This window comes from Lampetra planeri, unplaced genomic scaffold, assembly GCF_965212315.1.
Source record: "Lampetra planeri unplaced genomic scaffold, kcLamPlan1.2.h2 scaffold_790, whole genome shotgun sequence".
Classification (NCBI taxonomy): domain Eukaryota; kingdom Metazoa; phylum Chordata; class Hyperoartia; order Petromyzontiformes; family Petromyzontidae; genus Lampetra; species Lampetra planeri.
Window position 1 is genome coordinate 18,914 of NW_027615612.1, and position 19,524 is coordinate 38,437.

Below are 19,524 nucleotides of genomic sequence, written 5' to 3' on the forward strand. Positions count from 1 at the left end.
ATGGGTGTGGAAGTCGAAACAATATCTCCCCGGTGATGGTGAGTTCATTCACCCGCTTGGGTGCGCTTTGATGCCGCGGTGGTGGTGGTGGTGGTGGTGTGTGCCTGTTCCCTAGAATGCCGTCAAAAAAACGGTTTGCTTCCAAAAAAATCTACAGAACTCACATACGATAGACGTAAGAGTCTTTTGGCTTGTTAGCCTCTGAGCAACAACACCAGCAAAACCCGGCCAGACTACAACAAGGGTTGTAAACATTTAAAGTTCTTAATTGTTTATAATCTCTTTCTCATGTTCTAGAACTCTCGGTGCGTTTCGACTTTTGCTCATCTGCTCGTCTGAACTATCTGGCTGTAGAAGAACAGAAGGCTCGTCGAGTTGAATCTGTTTTTATCTGTTTACTGTACTAATAAACGCACTGAGGGGTGTTTGTATAAAATTAGCATCCAAGCTAATGTTTGTAATTTCTGTCGAAGCTAGCTGTGGTAGGATGGAGATACGTGTCTGTGGACTGTGAACATCTCCTCTGAGATCGATCGTCTCTGAAATCTACTAACACACAGTAACACACGTTTTCTCTCTTCTCCTCAGGAAGAACATTTCCAAAGAAGGGCCAGACATGTGTTGTTCATTACATAGGGTAACACACACTCTTGTTTTTGCTCAAATTATTATTTGTGATCTGGTTGAGAGAGGGAATTAGTGTCTGGGAGCTCTGGGCAGTTTGCAGTTTGCCCAGCGTTCATGGTATGAATCCCCTTTTTACTCTTTACTTATGTGCCAGATTGCCCTGTTGTTGTTGTTGTTGTTGTTGTTGTTGTTGTTGTTGTGTTTTTTTGTTTTTTTTTTTAGGCGTGGCTGTAAGACGCTGAGACATTTGGCAAATAAATTTGGGTTAGTTTGTGCCCCGGGGTTGTCGATCCAGACAACTAGGTCAGACAGAAAGTAAACAAACTGTAATTCCACATATCATCAGTCTGAGAGTCTGAGCGATGTGAATCAGGAGGTTTATTACATGGTTTGTAAACCCTGCTGCTTTGTAGTAAACAGATGTGATGGAAACATGAGTTTATTGACATCGCGGTTGTGCAGGTATTTGTCTTCTGGGGTTTTCCTCAGAATCGTCTGAATTGGGTTCATGTGGTCGTCCAATGAAAGAACTGTGGCTTTCGCTGTGGGCGAATACAGTCAGACAGACATGGGCCCACTCTGTGGAACAAATGTGGTGTGTGTTCAACTTTTTTTCTAGGACAGTGGAAGAAGAAGTAATCAGATTTCCCCCGCGGCTCTGATCTGTGCAGACATTCAGCCACCGCTGCTGAAAGTTGGATATAATACATGCAAAGCTGGTCTTTTGGAATACAACACAACCTGCTTAATGGAATAAGAAAGACTCCAGGAATACGAACATTGTAAAACACAAACAACCCGCTGCTGTTTGTATAGGGAGGGTTTTGTCTGTTCATCTTTTGCACATGAGCATCTATAGAACCATCTTACATCTGTGTTCATCGTAGATGCAGGCAAACATGGACGAAACAACGACTTTAAAAGGGTTTATAAATGTGTTGTTAGTATGGGGCAGGAGACGTGTGTTGCAGCGGTGCATTCAGCTGTATTAAAGAGCAGCTTGTGAGAATAAGACCTCAGCGGTGAACAAAAGGCACTGAGTGAAAGATTAGTGAAAGAATGTGCTAGAATTACCCTGATTCCAAAACATTTTATCGCTTCAGCTTGTGAAGAACCATGTGACTCATCAAGCTCCACTACCTGGACATAAGAGCGACTCGGATTTCTGGTGACAATTATTTTTTTTGAACCCACCCTGGATTAAAATGGGAAAAGGATTGATTGACTATCAAAATAACAGGTGACTGATTGTTTTGTCATCAGATGTCAACTCATGCTCAGCTTCGATTTGGAGGTTTTGGAAGGATGCGTTCAGACAGCGCTCTTCACCGACATCATCAGATATGGTTTGGATGAACGTCTTTCATTCCTCCAAAGCCTTTTAGAATCTACGGGCACTCTCTCCAAAGTTTCTTCTGATAGCTGGAAACTGTCCGGACACAATATGAAGGTTTTTTTTGTATAATTGGCCTAGCCACTGATTAGTATTCTGGACAGTGATATTCTCTGATATTAAGGCTGTTGGGAGCTGTAGATGTGAGACTTGAGCCCGTTGAAACCCTCCAGCTGGCTGGTCGCACAGAGCCCGACTGCACCCTACTTTGGCATTTACTTCCTCGATAGCAGCAGGAAGATAAACGCTAATGGCACGGAGGGAGTGTTTTTTTTATGCATAATGGGTTTGGAAACCACTCATTATTTAACATTAGGCTGCTTCAGGAATGCATCCATGCTTCTCCTTGATCTTTCACGTCTGGGATTCTAACCCGCACCACACATGCGTGCATGACCCTCCTGTGACTCTGTTGTGAGTTTGTGGTTTCCCAAATTAGGCAGGTGGTCGTTACGACAAGGCACGGCTCTGCGTCATGAAGATGAGAGGGTGAAAGGATTACCAAAGCTGTGTGCTTAGCAAGTCCAGCCCGACTGAGACGTTGGAAACTGTGTTTCATACTGACTTAGGAGCGGGTACTGATTAGTGTTGCAATTTAGTGTTATTGTAATTAATGATTTTATGAGTAATTTTATTAGTCGTGTTTCTATAATAATGGATCAATCAACTACTACATTAAATTCTATTTTATATCCCAACCCAACAATGACAAATAAATCCCTGATGAAAATCATTGACGTGAACTGAGAGGTCACCAAAAATGTTGGCTTGATTTTTGATTTTTTTTTTTTCTGTTTTATGAAATCAATAACAGACAGATTTAAGATTTTTTTCACAAACTTTCAGTGAAGCAGGGAAATCTCAAGCAGATCCTGTTTGAGTGAATGTGACTTGTCTGTTAACCAGACTGATAAACGGCGTCGTAGGCCTCCGGTGACAAGGCGCCTGAGCCCTGGAAGCAGTGGACTGGGTGGATATGATGTCATGCCTAAATGTGGACGTCATTCCTTACCATGTTTGAGCCCCAGACTTCACCGTGAAACGTGCCGGAGGTGAAAGCTGACGGGTGCTCAGTGTGACACAGAAATAGATAGCGTCTGAAACACTGTGTTGTTTGTCAGGAGATGCCAAATGTGTTCAACTTCCAGCCTAAAACAGTCGCCCAGGTGTGATCGGCCAACCGTTTGTTCATTTCTTTTTATCCATCTGAGAGAATATTTTCCCTGCAGTCTGCCAATAGAAAAATCAAGCTAGATTTTGACTACCAGTGCTCTGCAGATAAACAGATTCTCTTGACATCACATGAACTGCCTTTTGTTCAGCTTTCTTCAATATCCATATTTATGAATTGTCAGCCACCCAGCAGTCGTGGTGTTTGTGATCTTGTACATCACACTCATGGGGCAACGTTGCTCTGAAACAACTTCATTATATTGTGACACTTCTGTCCTATCGACATGAAACTCTGTTTGTTTCTCAAGTGATCTGTCCGTCACCCCTGAGAAGGCGGCACAAATTGTAAAAGATACTTAAAGAGTTTTTTTTTTTTTTAATGAATTAAAAGCAAAGCCGTGAAACTCATTCATGCAGGAAACCAATGATAAGAACATAGGTCACTGCACCTAATCAGTCAACTTGACGTATTAGTGGCGCTCTCACAGCTGTGAACTGCAGCGAGAGAACTTATCACCCATCTCATTTCAGCCACACTTAAGGTCGAGGGGGGTTATTGTGGTGGCAGCCGTCCCGACAGGGCGAGACAGGATACTATAAACGGAGTAAAAATATTTTGCAGATATATGCGGAGCGCAAGCAAGTGAAAGCTTCTCATGAGAGAGTCCAGCCGCCGGCCCCAGGAAGGGACGGGTCCTGCATTATATTTGAAGAGACCCCACCCATGCATAGCCGAAGAGTGATAACGGAGCAGTGATACGAGCGGGGTTCAGATTAGCTTTGATTGTTTTTACTTTCCTGCAAGATAAAGGCGAGACGAGCTGTCTGCAAGAATGAAAACACAGCTCACTCCCGTTTTGCTCTGCATGTTGTTGGAAAGGTAACAAGAAGCAGGTGGTGCTGGGGTTTTTTTTTTGTTTTTTTTTTTACCTTCTCTGACACACACACAGAACTATGTCGAAGGATTGGCACAGTCTCATTTTCATCAGCGCGATAAGAACATAAATATTGGACCTATCAGACATTAAACATGGCCTATTCATGCAACTTCAAAACATGCCGACATGTTTGTTTGCTTTTATTTTTTAGCTGGAATTTGGGTTGATGATGATAGTGTTGTTTGAATAGCCAGTCGATACGGCCTGTCACAGATGTTCCTCAGATCATGCCCATCTGCAGTCAATACTCATCAGTCAGTACTCTGTTATCGCAGGCAGCGCTGCAGCTTGCGGTTAATGCATGAACGCGCTCGCTCTCTGCCACCCAGATGTCCTGGCAGCAGGTGCTTTTTGCACTTGATGACTCCTTGTTTGGGACCGAGCCCAGCCCACTAATATCGGAGCTACAGGCATACTTGGAAATGATGGACCTCCTAAGTTTAGGGGGGTGAAAGTGGAGAAGCAGTACAGTAGGCGCTTCGGACAAGTTGACTCTGACTGTAAAGTTGTGGTTCCATGCGGCACTCACACTTCGCTGCGTAAAATAATTAAAACTTAAGGTAAAAACGGGTTAATTTAAAAAGGTCCTAATCTATTTATTCAATGCCTACATTATTTTATTTCAGTTAATAGTAAGTGAAATTGTTAATAACTGTTAAAATATACTTACCTTTTCTTAATGTACTTGTTGTTAAAGATGTTGAATTTTATTTGTTTAAAGGTTTTTTTACCTGATTTCTGTCAAAATAAACTGAAATCTCATCAAGTCTTTCCGTCTCAACACTGAAATGAACCCTGCAGCTTTCTGGCGACACGGTGCAGCCGGTGGGTAACACACATTGTGACGTGTCATTGACCACACATGCTAACGCCTGCCAATAGCATCGAAATGACTTATTGGAATGTCTCTATTAGCCTCCGTAATGAGCTCCTTGTGTGTTATTGATGCTCCACTAGCCTACTTTGTCTGACTCTCCTGTGTGTGAGGAAGACTTTAATTGTCATGAGAGCGACAGAAGCTGATTGAAACCTCAGGGGGTCAATGACGAAGGGCGCGTTAAGAGGACTAACGACGTGGGGCGAGTGTCTCTCTGCCTTTGGTGCTTCGTGGCGGAAAGTCCTGCTCTTATCCTACATACTGGCTAGCAATGGCCTACTTAACTTAAAATACTCCACTAAACCAGGCCAGGGCTCCCTGATCCACATTCCCGTTGTTCATTTTGTGTAATTGGAACAGACCCAAGATCTGGATAAGAAACTGCACCAGATTGAAGACAGTGTTTTCTTTTCTTTTCATCTGAAAATCAACAAAAAAATCCAAAACATTGTGTGACCACTCTTCTGTTTTCGGCAGGAATGCTGCAGAATGGAAAGAAGTTTTGACTCCTCTCGAGACAGAAACAAACCCTTCAAGTTCAAGATTGGCCGAATGGAGGTGATTAAAGGCTGGGAGGAAGGCGTAGCACAGGTACGAGGGAAGAGAGGCTCACAAGGCCGAGTCACACTGGAAGCGTCCATTTTTCACAGACCCGGAAGTTACACACCATACAACACAGAGAATATGCTCGATTTTCAAAATAAAACACAACGCTGAAACAGTGAGGGAAAGGAGTGGAGACACGTCCAGTGTAAATCCAGCTCCTGTCTCATTATGATGAATACCTCTATTTAATTCACCACTCATGACATTTGCAATATAGTGAGATACAGATACTAAGTGTTGTTTGTAATAATCCAGTATTGGTCATTTCAGAGCTCCACCTGGTAAATGAATCAGTGAAATCAATGAAACGGTTGTTAGACCGTCATGCAGACACTGGAAAAAGTCAACGGAAGTGTAGCAACGGCACTGACTAGTCCTTAACAAATGTACTGGAACGCACGGATCGGAGACTGTCTGCACACTGTTGAGTGACGTAAATGACTTCAAGTACTCAAATACCGGTTTGCCCATATGAGAGGAAACACACTCACTGTGATTGTCTTTGTCTCCTGTGCTGCAGATGAGCCTGGGCCAGAGGGCTAAAATCACCTGCACACCAGATATGGCTTATGGAACCACAGGCCACCCTGGGGTCATCCCCCCGAACGCCACGCTTATATTTGATGTGGAACTACTCAAGCTGGAGTGACGCCTGCTGTAAAAAACAAACAACAAAAAACAAACACAAGTAGGCAGCAATCAACACAACCTGTTTCCACAGGGAGACCATAACTGGATGCTGCCTCTCACCATCCCACCGACTCCTCTTCTCTTCGATTACTAGTCTTCTTCAGTTCTATATTTAAGTATATTTACATGTACTTTGTTACCATCCTTTAATCATAGTTACTGTAAGAAAATGTCATGCAAGACTCTTTCCAAATACATTTTTGGTTTCTGTTTCTTGTCAGGTTACTGCGCAATGCTTCTGTGTCATTTAAAGCTGTACATTTTTATTGAACCAAATGGAAATTTGATTTTAAAAAGTCTATACTATATTACGATCGAAACAGATACTGCCTTACAGTTTCAGCAACAGATGAAGGGTTATGACTGGGCATTATATACCACTGTCTGCATAGCCACTGTGCTGAAGATCTGTCCTGCTGACTGCTCAGAATGATGTTGTTGTTTAGTCTATTTTTATATCCCTCATAAAACATTTACTCCAAGTACGCAATCAGTCAACCTAGTCCAATACTGTCAGCGCTGGAAGAACCATTGCTACTGACCGTTTATCGACCAAGTTTTAAATAAAAGTGGCATGTACTGAGTTGAGATGGTGTCCTGTGTTTTAAAACAACATCAAGGGGGATTTTTTATTGACATTTGATTGCCTTCTGCAACAACCAAAACACCTGATTAAAGATATTTTAAAGTGTATGCTAGTTTATTAACCATAAATAACGGTATTTATAGATACATATTTTTTTTTATTAATTTCCAAGAGAAATGCACTTATTAGTTCCGTCAGCTAGTGTGCAATTATTAAGTAAGAAAGTACAACAATGCTGTTGCTGATCTCTAAACTTTTCACATATGGTGTTTTCTCATTTACTTCCGGTGTTGTAGGTCAGAGGTCATCCATAGGCTAACGGTTAATGTTGTGAAACTTCATTGGATGGACCGACACACGCCTTTTGCACCACCAGAGAAAAACACAAGGGACGGCAAGGTCAGAAAAAAGTCCGAAAACTGTTATAAATACGATGCGAGAGACGCAGAAAGTGTCTCAGTTAGTTAGCACCGTGTTAAATGAAAGTGCTCGTTTGAACGCTAGCCAGCTGTTGTAGCTTCGTACTGTAGCTGCCAAATGCTAAACGGCGTATAAACGTAAATGTTTTGTGGTTTTTACCGCTCTATAAAAGCGTTTCTGTTTTGATTAGAAGAAATTAATCCGACGGCAAATATCTCAATAACTCCTAGAATGATGACGAGCTTGCTCCCTCATCGGGTCCGTTAAGCTAGCATCACAAAGCTAAATCAGGCTGACCACGTATACGCTTAAAGGTTATCAACAAGAAGACGAAAACACAATTAGGACTCGTTTTTAGTTATTTGTTTAGCACTTTTGTTTGTTTTATCAATCCCACAACTGTGTTTGCAAAGGCTATTGTGTCATAATAAACACGCTGTCAACCAGAGGAGATGTTGCTTTGGTGGCTTTGATAACCCAGAAATGTTCAGAGTGAAACGTTTTAACATGTAACAGAATGTTTTTCAAAGCAGAATCATAATTTTGCTTTGGAAAGTAGTAGAATTGAATTTATTTTCTGGTGGATGTTATGTTATCATCACAAGATAACACACTAGTGTTCGTTACCTCAGTAGCAACTCCTAGGTTATAGGACAATACATGCAACTCTTTGCAGTTTCCTTAAAACCTGCTGACCTGCTCCCCTCCTGCATCAGGTGATCCATGTGTGAAAAGTAACCATGCTGACTGCACAAAGGACTTGTGCATCGATGGCGGCTCGGCGCCTGCTGAAAACATCTGTTTCCTCGTCATACACCCACCGTTGCCTGATCCACACTGCCACACCATGTCGAGACCATGTCGACCCTGCATCCAGAATGGGCCAGCCTGGCAAAGAAAACAACTCAAGGGGGAAGAACCCTGAAGATCTGATATGGCGCACACCTGAGGGAATCAACATCAAGCCTGTGTACACAAAAGCAGACTCAGCCAGCAGTGCAGATGAGTTGCCAGGAATGTTTCCCTACACTAGGGGGCCCTATCGCTACCATGTACACAAACAGACCCTGGACGATCAGGCAGTATGCTGGCTTTAGCACTGTGGAAGAGAGTAACAAGTTCTATAAAGATAACATTAAAGGTAGTTTATCCTGTTGTTATACGTCTATATGCTTTTTTGCAGAAACACAATTGTTTCAAATCTCCAATGATGCCTGGATGTTTTCATCAGTGCTGTAAAGTATTTCTTACTCTTTCACCTCAGCTGGACAGCAGGGCCTCTCTGTGGCATTCGACCTTCCGACACACCGTGGTTATGACTCGGACAACCCCAGAGTCCACGGAGACGTCGGCATGGCCGGAGTGGCCATAGATACAGTGAGGACATGAAGATGCTTTTTGATGGAATTCCACTGGAGAAAAATGTCTGTTTCAATGACAATGAACGGAGCAGTGATCCCTGTGCTGGCCATGTTTATTGTGACCGGAGAGGAGCAGGGCGTCTCCAAGGCCAAACTCACAGGCACGATTCAAAACGATATTTTGAAGGAGTTTATGGTACGAAACACGTACATTTTCCCTCCAGAACCTTCGATGCACGCCATTGCAGACATCTTTGCGTACACCTCCCAGGTATTGACATTTAAAATAGTGTTTCTTTGATCAGTTTGTATGAGAGGTGAATCGGTTTTAATGCCTGTGTGTATTCACAGCACATGCCCAAGTTTAACTCCATATCCATCAGTGGCTACCATCTTCAGGAGGCTGGAGCTGATGCCATCTTGGAAGTGGCGTACACCATCGCGAATGGCCTGGAGTACTGCCGCACCGGTCTGAAAGCTGGCTTAACCATAGATGAGTTCGCACCACGGTACCAGACATGAAATTTCTTTCTGTGTAACTGCTGATTTTGATTTGCACATTCTGGCCCCCAGCTCAGCTGAATCAGTGAACCACATTCAATGCACCTGAAATATTCATGGGGTTATGCTACTTATATGAGCAGTGTGGGAACCAGAATGAAAGTGTATCTACAGAATAAACCGTTTAGTGCTTGTGAACTTATCTCCATTCCCTCATAATGATAATTGTAATAATGAAATGGAAAATGGAGCTCTGCACAGTAGCAGATAGTGTTTTTGATCAATGCCTTTTGATTTGTCTTTGTACATCTACACATGTACATGCAGGGGACAGAATCTTTCTTATGTTACATCTAGTATGCTGTTTATGTTTCTTAAACACTCTGAGTACGGGATTAGTATTAATATTCATTTATCTATAAATAAAGGAAAAGGCCTCCCCGTGTTTGGGACCTTTGGAATGGAGAATTGAATTGAATTTTTCATACCAACGCTGTATTGAATTTGCATCACGTGCATCAAGACAGTACAGTAGATTTGTTTTCCACTGTGGGATGGATTGAGGTCCTGGGGACAATAGGACACCCTTTATGCCTGCTGTGATTAGCTTTGACGTGTTAAGTTGATCAAACCTGTTCTGTGTGAACGTATGCGTATGAACGTCTGAAGTAGGTAGTGTGACGAGAAACCAAAACACTTTAATAGATAAGCAAATGGGTCATTAGGAGTGTTCATAAATACAAGTAACCCCATTTGCCTCATTAGAGGATGATGTTACACACTTTTTCAGGAAGTTGTTTTCCTGCTATAAGTGTTTTTTCCATGATAAATTCCCAAATATCAGACACTGGCACAGTCAGCCGACGTGCATTTACTTCTCACTCACGCCCAGGTTCAGATCGACCAGCAGCCACAGTTAATCAGCGAGATTCTCCAGTGCAAACGTGGAATGGCAGCTGGCAAACAAATTCCCCTTTTTCTTGTTGAAACAGCAGATTGTCGACAAATAGAAAAGACAATCTCAACAAGATGGAAGGCTGCTTTACCAGTGTTCCAGGCCTGTGGACTTGAAATAAGATGATTGTCTTAAAGTTGCAAAGGAATGTAAAATACCTCATTCACAACTGATTGTTACATACATAAAACATACTAAAATATTTCAATGTTTTACTAATTTAATCCTCACAGTTCTTTTCCACTTGAACCTGAATTGTTCTCTGCAGCAGAAAATCACTGCAGCACCTCACTTGACTCTGTCCTCCGTCCTTTTCTTCTTCCATTATCTCCCATTCATTCATTCCACCTACCCGCCGCCGTCTTGTGCCGATAACAGCAGCCCGAGCCATGACTGTGCTCCTTGGAATATCGCTGGGGCAAAGTTCAATTCCGTGTAATGATTTCAGAGATGGGATTTTACAGATGGCTGCTCTCAATTACCATGAACTCCTCGCTCCGTGATGTGCATAGCAAGATTTTCTACCCCAAAGTGATTATATTATTTATATCTCAACATACAGACCGTTGATTCTTCCTTTTTTTTTTCTCGATGCTTGATAACTCTCAGCTTTTCTGAAGATTTACAATCACAGAAGCAGGAAACTTATATATATGTATTTGTTGTATTTGTCCATCGGCCGATTTTCGTTGATTGGTCTGTAAAATTAAGTAGCTAATAGAAGTAATTTCTTCTGTCATCCTTTGACCACAGTCTCAAAATTCGTAGATTATTTATGGCATTCCAAACTCATGATTGCACAGAAGACTTCAACATAAAATCAGTATTTAATTATTGTTGCCTTTATTTTTTATTTGTAATATTATTTATTGTGTTTTTTGTTACTTTTTTTTTTTTTTTCAAAAAACAAAAGTAAAAACAAAAAATCTCAAGCTTCTTAAATTTTCTATTGTTTTTCGCCCGCTAATGGTAGAAAATGTAACATGTTTGGTTTGTGGACAAAAAGGACATTTAAGGGGTGGTAATTTGGGAAAATCAGATGGTCAGTTTGTACTTCTTTGTGATGTGCTCTGGCAGGTTGTCGTTCTTCTGGGGTATCGGGATGAATTTCTACATGGAGATCGCCAAGCTGAGGGCAGCCAGGAGGTTATGGGCCACGCTCATAAAGGAGAACTTCCAGCCCAAGAATGCCAAGTCTCTTCTCCTGCGCACACACTGCCAGACATCAGGCTGGTCTCTCACCGAACAAGTGAGTTCTTCGGAGGTGGGTGGGGGTCAGTCAAGTGATGAATCGATATCCACATCGTCTCCTTTCCTCAGGACCCATACAACAATGTGATTCGCACAGTGGTGGAAGCCATGGCAGCTGTGTTCGGGGGCACCCAGTCGCTGCACACCAACTCCTTTGACGAGGCCCTGGGCTTACCCACGGTGAAGAGGTGCTCGCATCGCCAGGAACACACAGATCATCATCCAGGAAGAGTCGGGCATCCCCAAGGTTGCTGATCCCTGGGGGGGCTCGCACATGATGGAGTCTCTCACCGACGACATCTACAACACTGCCTCAAAGGTGTCGCACACACAAATGGACCTTCACACCTTTATCAGTGTGAACCGTCTCAAAACCGACGTGTCCAGTCGGGTCAAATAATGGACTTGTGTCGTTTCTTTTTCCCTCCTCCCCTCCCCTCTTCCTCTTTATAGTTCATAAAAGAAATTGAAGAGATGGGCGGTATGGCCAGAGCTGTGGCAGAGGGCATCCCCAAACTACGCATAGAGGAATGTGCTGCACGTAGACAGGCACGCATCGACTCAGGTACACAGTCGTTGAAAATAAATGTGATTCAGCCTGGAAGTCAAATGTAACCAATGAAGAAGAAAACACCAAATCAAATCCAACACGAGAGTTCATGTTGACATGTGTAGGAGTGTGTGTGTGTGTGTGTGTGTGCGCGCTTGGCCTTGGGGTTTAGTGAAAACTGTTGAAATGAGGAAAGTAAACTAACAGAAGTGACTCATTCTCTCATCACTTCACGTTCTCCGTGTTACATCAGCCCACATGTTCCCATCAGTTTGTTGTCGAGCACTTTGAGCTGCACGTTGAAAGGTTCAATAAAATGAAGTTTTTTATTATTATATTATTATTATTATCATCATCATCGTCAATTCACACAAGCCATCAGATGAAAGAACCGATGTGTCATTATTTATCATTAAATCTGCTGCCTGGGACTCTTCAGGTCCTGATTGGGTGTGAAAAACCTACATATGTTCAGCTTTTGTTCTCGTACCGCGAGCTGTTTACTTGAAGTGTATATTACTTGTACTTGGAAGGACCGATAGCAATTGTTTTTGCTTTTCTCCATGGTCCCTCAGATGCCTGCGGCTCTATATTCATTGCTTTCGTTATTATGCCTGGAGGCTGCTCACAGCTTATACTGCTAATGTACAAAATGGAGAGTTTCTGAGTACAATTATTAATTCAAAAATAAGAATATATCATTGTATTATTGTTGCTGTTATTATTATTGGTAAAAAAAGGGCTTTTTTTTCATCTCGCTATTTTTGATAGAATATAGAGAATGCCAGTGAAGGAGCGTTCCAGACATGTCAACTACGTTAGGGATGGAGTCCTACGGTGTTCCTCATATGGTCGCTGGAGGCTGCGTGATGACTGATCCACATGACACATTTGATCTCTTGTATCTGTATTTCAGGGTCAGAGGTCATCGTCGGAGTAAACAAGTACCGTTTGGAAAGGAAGAGACCGTCGAGGTGCTGGCCATAGATAACACTGTGGTACGGCAGAAACAGATCGAGAAACTGAAACAGGTCAGTTAACCTTTGACTTCCGGCAGAAATTGCTCAGTGTGAATAGATGAATAGCGCTGCTGCAGTTTATGCAGTCACATGATTTCGGTGATTCTGCACCTGACATACTTGTTTTTTCTGTGCAGTTTCTATGTTGAATATATTAATTTGTGTACATTTGAAGAATGAATTAAATTCATTGTTTTCTATTTATACATGTAAGATGTTTATATATGTTTTTATGTCATTAAAATAGCCTTCCACACATGGTACATTCCTTTAACGAGGAGTCCCTTTGTCTACCACCTTTCCTCTGATGTAGGTGAGGGAGAGTCGCGACCCCGAGGTGGCCAAGAAGTGCCTGGCTGCCATTGAGGAGTGCGCCCGCACCCGGGAAGGAAACCTCCTGGCCTTGGCAGTGGAGGCGGCTCGAGCCAGGTCCCAATTCTTGAAATACTTTCTGGATGTATAAAATGTCATTTCTCAGGCTCCGATTGTACGTCCGGTCGTAGATAGATACTTTATTCATCTGTAAGATAAATTCACATTGGCAAAGAGATAAGAAATGACATCCAAACACAAAAGGTGATGTGCCCTGAAAAATGTATTCACTCTGTTGAATGTCTGAAAATGACAGTAACGGTATCCATGGTGACATGTTTTTTTTTTCTTTCTTTTTTTCAGATGCTCAGTGGGTGAAATAACCGACGCCATGAAGACCGTGTTTGGCGAACACAAGGCCAGCACCAGGATGGTGAGCGGCGCTTACCGCAGTGAGTTTGGCGAACACCAAGAGATCTCCGTGGCCCACAACAGGTACCGAGTTACTCCTGAACACAACACCAACGCTCCCACGTGACTAACTGGTTTGCTCCAAACTGTCAGAGTTGCAGATTTTAAGAAGCAGGAGGGCAGAAACCCTCGACTGCTGGTGGCAAAGATGGGCCAGGACGGGTCACGACAGAGGAGCCAAAGTCATCGCCACCGGGTTCGCCGACTTGGGCTTCGACGTGGACATCGGGCCTCTGTTTCAGGTCGGTGATGGCCGAAGGAAAGTCCCTCCTCACCTCGTCTACTACACCGTTCCAGCACAACTCGACTCGAGCAGATTGTTTTATTTTATTTTATTTTTTGGTTTCTCCTCCGGCGAGCTTCGAAGTGAGCTAAGCCGATGGTAAAAAGGTTACGTCCACAGATTACCGACCTCTGATTGGTTCTACCGGCAATCTACCGGTTTTATCTGGCTCATGCTCATTGAACATGGCTCACGTGAAAAAAAAAAAAAAAAAAAAAAACGTTGGTGAGGACGTTGAGAAGGAGCTGGATGCAGCGGACCCGCGGCCTCTGTGATCGTGTTCTGCTCCGTTCCTCTTCTCTTTTTCTTTCAGTTTAGGTGTCTGGGCGTAACATAATACTGACTTGTACAAATGGGGTGATTTATTTTCCCTTTGTACAACAAAAGAAAAAAACACCACTGGGACATTGGCACTGAACAAAAGAAACAAACAATGGAAAAGAAGGCTGTGTTCACGGTGAACCAAAGGCCAGAGCAACAAACAAAACCCCCAATGGAAACCCCTGAGAAACAGATTCACCAACAGCAAACTCATTAAACTGGTTAAACTCCTGCTGCATTCTCATGGCAGCCAATCAGGGAGCACCACCATGACGAGGGTTCCATGACAGCAGCTGGAGTCGGGGCTCTCCAAAGAAGAGAGGTCCCACCCAGTGGTGCGAGGTCTCACTGTGACCTTACAGAAAATACGACCGCAGCCGTTGCTGTGACGTCGGCACTCACATCGAGGAGGTGCCGACTTGTAACGGAAAAGGACGAGTCGGGAACCAAAGCGAGGGGAGTCGGGACCGGTGTAGTGGAAACGCCGCGGTAAATGAAGTCAGAGCGAGAGAGTCAAACGTAGTCCGTGTTTTCTGGTCGTTCTTTGACAGACTCCTCGTGAGGTTGCCCAGCAGGCCGTCGACGCAGACGTTCACTGCGTCGGCGTCAGCACACTTGCTGCTGGACATAAGACCCTGGTGCCCGAGCTCATCAAGGAGCTCCGAAAGCTCAACAGACCAGATATCCTGGTCATCTGCGGAGGTGTCATCCCGCCTCAGGTATGAGTCCGCTAAGATGAAACTACTGTGAGTTCCTGCTAAAAGTCAGCGTCCTCTCCTCATTTACGTCACCGCTCTCTGTGCAGGACTACGAGTTCTTATACCACAGTGGCGTGTGTGCCATCTTCGGACCAGGAACGAGGATCCCACAAGCTGCAGTGGAGGTCATCGACAACATTGAGAAGAGCCTGGAGAACATCCGCCAGGCCATGTGAAGCAGTGTGAACTGATAAGTCGGATGACTCTGACTCTGAAAAGAAATCACTTCTCAGTGTGAGTCCGAGGGATGTGTTGATTTTTGGGGTTTGAGAAATGTTTAATTCACCATTGAGAGAAACTGTTAGTCTTTTTACACAGAAGATTGAAATGCTGCAGTCTGCTGCTGTCAGAAATATGTACAATCCAATTCGACTTTGCTAAAAATGCCTTCACACGTGTTCATAGAAAGATCCCGACCACTGTATTTTCCGACATTTGATTCATTCAATAAAACACGTGAATGTGCCGCTCAGATTAAACCGGTGTGTGAACCGCAGCTCTGACAAAGACCGGCTGAATTCAGTCTCATCTGTCGGGGGTTGAAATATTCGGACTAAGTTTGACAGGTGAGTCGACGCTTCGACAAAGCTGCCATTGTCCTGATGCCATCCTCAGTGTCTGTCATAGAAGCTACATCTGTAGCCACAGCTGTCCTGGGGCCAGGTCGACCTCCTGAACTACTGACGCCTGTGTGATGATCTTACAATAGATAACGGACGACTTTGTTCCGTCTGTATTTATTTTCAAGCATGACCAACAGATTGTACACACAAACATGGTCCAGGTTCATAGCTGTACATTCACAAATGTGTTAAAAAAAAAAACAAATGACAGCAGTAAGAAGTAGAAATGAAAAATCATGACACCCCAACACCTCATTACGATTACAGCTGACATTTCAACAACGTCTCTGGTCGATGCAAGGGCGTGAAGTCATGTGACTACTCCAGTGGTGATTATCGACGGCAAACTGTCAGCAGGAAATCCCTCCTCACGGGTTTCCAAGGATCAGTATTTTTTTTTACCCATCAACAAATCCTGTGAGACAGATACTGAATTAAGTACTTGACGTTGTCCTCACCTGACAGACCATTAGTTCGTGCGTTAACATTCTCAACCTGTCACAGTCCTCATTACCGGACAGTTTTTTTCAGTCGCCGTGGATATTTGAGCGAATGCAGAACCTCTCTTTGACATTGAAGACTGCACCTCGGTGGTAAACCCAAAGTCACAATGAGGACGGCGTGATTCCAAGGCAATGAAGTCGTGCACAAGTAAAAGCATTTTGTAAACATTTGGTAGAAACGGAATTGTACTCTGAGTGGTCACGTGTACAGTAACATCAAACACAAAGAACGACTGGACTTTTTTTTTTTTGGGATGTTGCTGCTTGAATTGTGAAAATATGCTCCTTCATTTTTCGTAAGGGAATACTTATTATATAACATCATAAATAAAAGTAATCAAAATCTTTGTTTGTTTTTTTAGCATCTTTTCAAATGGTAAAATTTGCCCGGTATCATGTTGTAACATACAGAGTTGTACTGTAACACTGTTCAGAGCTTGTGAACACTGTATATCAATGAATTATTAATCATGATTGGTTGTGTTTCCTCAATAAGCTTCAAGTGAATTAAAGTGATTAAATCACTGACTAAACTGGCAGATAATACACATTAATACTTCATTGACTGGAACAGCATTAAAATATGTTGTGCAAACACATCCTGCCGTTTACGTCGGCCGCTGTCGTCCCGCTGGGTGTTATATTAGCAGCTCGTCTGTGACCAGTCAGACAGAACCATGTCGTCTGTGGAACAGAGAATTCCCCCCGTCTCAGCCGGCTCCTCGGCTGTCTCAGCCCCGTTCTTGCTCCAGATCTACCTTTACCTCCAGCCAAATGTAGCGCTCAGAAAGGGTTATGACAAGGGGTTGACACTTAGTACAGGTAAGTACATGTAGATGTACATGTTGGCGCTCATGCCCCCTCTGATGACACCCACAGCTCGGACCCACAAGTCTTTCAAGTGACCCCACAGTTGAAAGAAGAGGCAGCCGAGCAGGTCCTGCTGTCTCTTCAGCGTAAGGAGTAAAAACTAGATTGTGTTGTTCTTCATAACTCTTCTTGAGTGCTACATTTTGCAGGTATGAGATGCTCAACAGCGCTCCGCGACGTTTCACAGTAAATGTCTTATTCTGAGATGACACGTCCAGACCAGCGTCTTTCAACCCAAAGTCACTGGGTTGAAGACCGTGTGGTCCTGTCCACCTTCGACTGAGCCGGCCGCTTTGGATTTCATGTGAGCGCTAACCAAATAAATGTTGTTGTCGGTGATGCTGTTGCGGCTGTGGCATATGCTGAAACACGGGCCGTTGCATCTGCTTCACCTCCCTTTGGAAGCTCTGGCTGAAGATGTAGTAGATCAGAGGGTTGTAGATGGTGGAGCTCTTTGCAAACATGCACGGCAGCAGAGTGACCTCAGGTGGGATGGTGCTGGCGTCTCGGAATATGGACCAAAGACTCACCATTCCATATGGAGCCCAGCAGCCGATGAAGCCGATGCTGATCAGAATAGCGATCTGCAGGAGTACAAGTACAGAGGAAGGTTGTTGAGAGAGGCTGACTAGTTCAGTGTTCGGTCTGCGGCACGTTTGGGAGGGACACCTACTGTCATGAGCCTCCGATGGAGCCTGACAATATTCGGGACGTGCTTGCTGTCGTTCACTGTCCTCTTGTAGGTGAGATAGAGCTTGGTGGCGACGCCAAAGTAGCAGCAGATGATGATGACCGAAGGGATGGCCAGGTTGAAGCAGAACATGGAAATGACAAACGAGAAGTTTTCGTGTTTCATCGATCCCCAGGCCCAGAGAGCAGGAAATGCCAAAGGGCTCCGCGCCGTAGCGGCCCCAGCCCCAGTAGGGGGCACAGAGCCCAGAGCAACGCGTACAGCCACGTCCACAAACAGAGGATCTTCACCTTCCTCCAGCTGATCTTCTCATCTGCAGACAGAACACACAGATGCTTTCCTTGAAACAAATGCCCTGTATATGTGTCCTTGCTACACGCAAATAAGGGAAGACGGGTGGAATTAACCCTTTCAACACAGACCGTGTCCCTGCCAATGTCTTTGCGCTAGCATACTGTGGAGAACCGTAATGACCCGACTATTTGTGCTGTCAGAAAGCTGCCTGGTGTGAAGAAGGAGCAAGGAGAAGGAGAAAATGGTGACTGGTTCCTGAAAGTTGACACATCACATCCAAGTTGCTGCTGCAGTAACTGTCATGTGATTTGGTCATTACCGTACTTCAAAGTATGCTAGCACAATGTAGCGCCAGGTGTGCCCTCGGTGTTAAAGGGTTTTTAAAAAAAAAGAGTCATGTTTAAACCTACTCAGCCTAGTTCCTGTTTTATTTTGAAAACTGTTGTACTTCCTGTCTTTGCTTCTCTTCACACACTTTACAACTGGCTGCCTGTGTCCCACATGTGGCACCTGTGTTCCTGATTGAACAATCACGTCCTGGTTTTCTGACTTTCCATGTGTCCTTGTTTGAACCTCTATTGTCTGAAACATTTGTCGCTTCCTCCTCGTGGGTTTTATCTCCCGCTGAGTGTTTTTTTTTCCTACTTTACTTGCCTCCACAACCCATTACATCTGAAAGCCTGAATAATTGGTTTTGGTGTCTGACAGAAAACGTCCCTCCAGCTGAGTGTCCATCAGGTAATGTGTCTCAGCATGTTTCCATCTTGACTTGTAAAGATTTCTGCACTGATTTCAGTAATTGCAGTAATTGTCCAGTGTCTGCTGTATCGGTATAAGCTGAAAGCCTCGTTTGAACAATCCTGTTCTGCCATTGTTTGATGGCAGAACTTTAAAACACATATTGTACCAGACAAAAGTCACCAATTCAATCATTTGGGTGACTGACTCTGAACCAAACATGAATTACTCTCCTCTTACGGTTGACTTTGTGATGTTGAGCCATCTAGCTGTCGATCATCTATCTGTCGATGCATTCATCTACCAGACCATCTATCTAGCTCATCAACCATCTGTCTGTCTATCAAAGCATTTGTCTATCGAACAATCTAGTCGTTGAACTATCAATCTCTTTATTGAACCATCTGTCTATGGATGCATCTATTACAGCATCTATCTGTCCATCTGTCGAAGCACCTGTCTATACAACAGTCTGTCTATGGAAGCATCTACCTCTCTAGCTGATTTCTGTTCACACTCTGTTAGTGTGTAAGTCACGCAGTCAGTGTGCATGTATGCTGAGGAGGAGGTTTTCTCCTCTCGCTGTTTGTTTTATGTCTGTCTGTGGTGGGTTTATCCACTTTGGCCCTTCACCCACCTGCTGCCAGATGGAGTCAGGTGTGTGTGTTGGGGGGTTGTTGTTGTAGTTGTGTTTTTTTTTTAAAGGAATTCTT

At 43.7% G+C, this 19,524-nt stretch overlaps 3 protein-coding genes across 3 annotated transcripts; 2 read left to right on the top strand and 1 right to left on the bottom strand.

Annotated features, from left to right (window-relative positions):
- On the top strand, positions 1-6,263 carry LOC144741969 (peptidyl-prolyl cis-trans isomerase FKBP1B-like). The gene is given in 6 exon segments (XM_078624462.1): positions 1-27; positions 29-38; positions 589-633; positions 5,483-5,508; positions 5,510-5,599; positions 6,135-6,263. Coding segments are annotated over 6 exon segments (327 nt in total).
- A 1,787-nt stretch (positions 6,264-8,050) lies between these two features.
- Positions 8,051-15,268, top strand: MMUT (methylmalonyl-CoA mutase). Its single transcript, XM_078624464.1, is given in 20 exon segments — positions 8,051-8,170; positions 8,172-8,210; positions 8,213-8,353; positions 8,355-8,451; positions 8,575-8,685; positions 8,688-8,728; positions 8,730-8,942; positions 9,023-9,180; positions 11,205-11,376; positions 11,448-11,564; positions 11,566-11,697; positions 11,832-11,943; positions 12,845-12,880; positions 12,883-12,959; positions 13,261-13,376; positions 13,623-13,754; positions 13,824-13,890; positions 13,892-13,972; positions 14,886-15,053; positions 15,140-15,268. Coding segments are annotated over 20 exon segments (2,259 nt in total).
- A 2,131-nt stretch (positions 15,269-17,399) lies between these two features.
- Positions 17,400-18,092, bottom strand: LOC144741968 (opsin-5-like; the record flags this gene model as incomplete). Its single annotated transcript, XM_078624461.1, is given in 4 exon segments — positions 17,400-17,672; positions 17,762-17,953; positions 17,955-18,005; positions 18,007-18,092. Coding segments are annotated over 4 exon segments (602 nt in total), but the record flags the coding sequence as incomplete, so codon positions are not given.
- Positions 18,093-19,524: the final 1,432 nt, after the last annotated feature.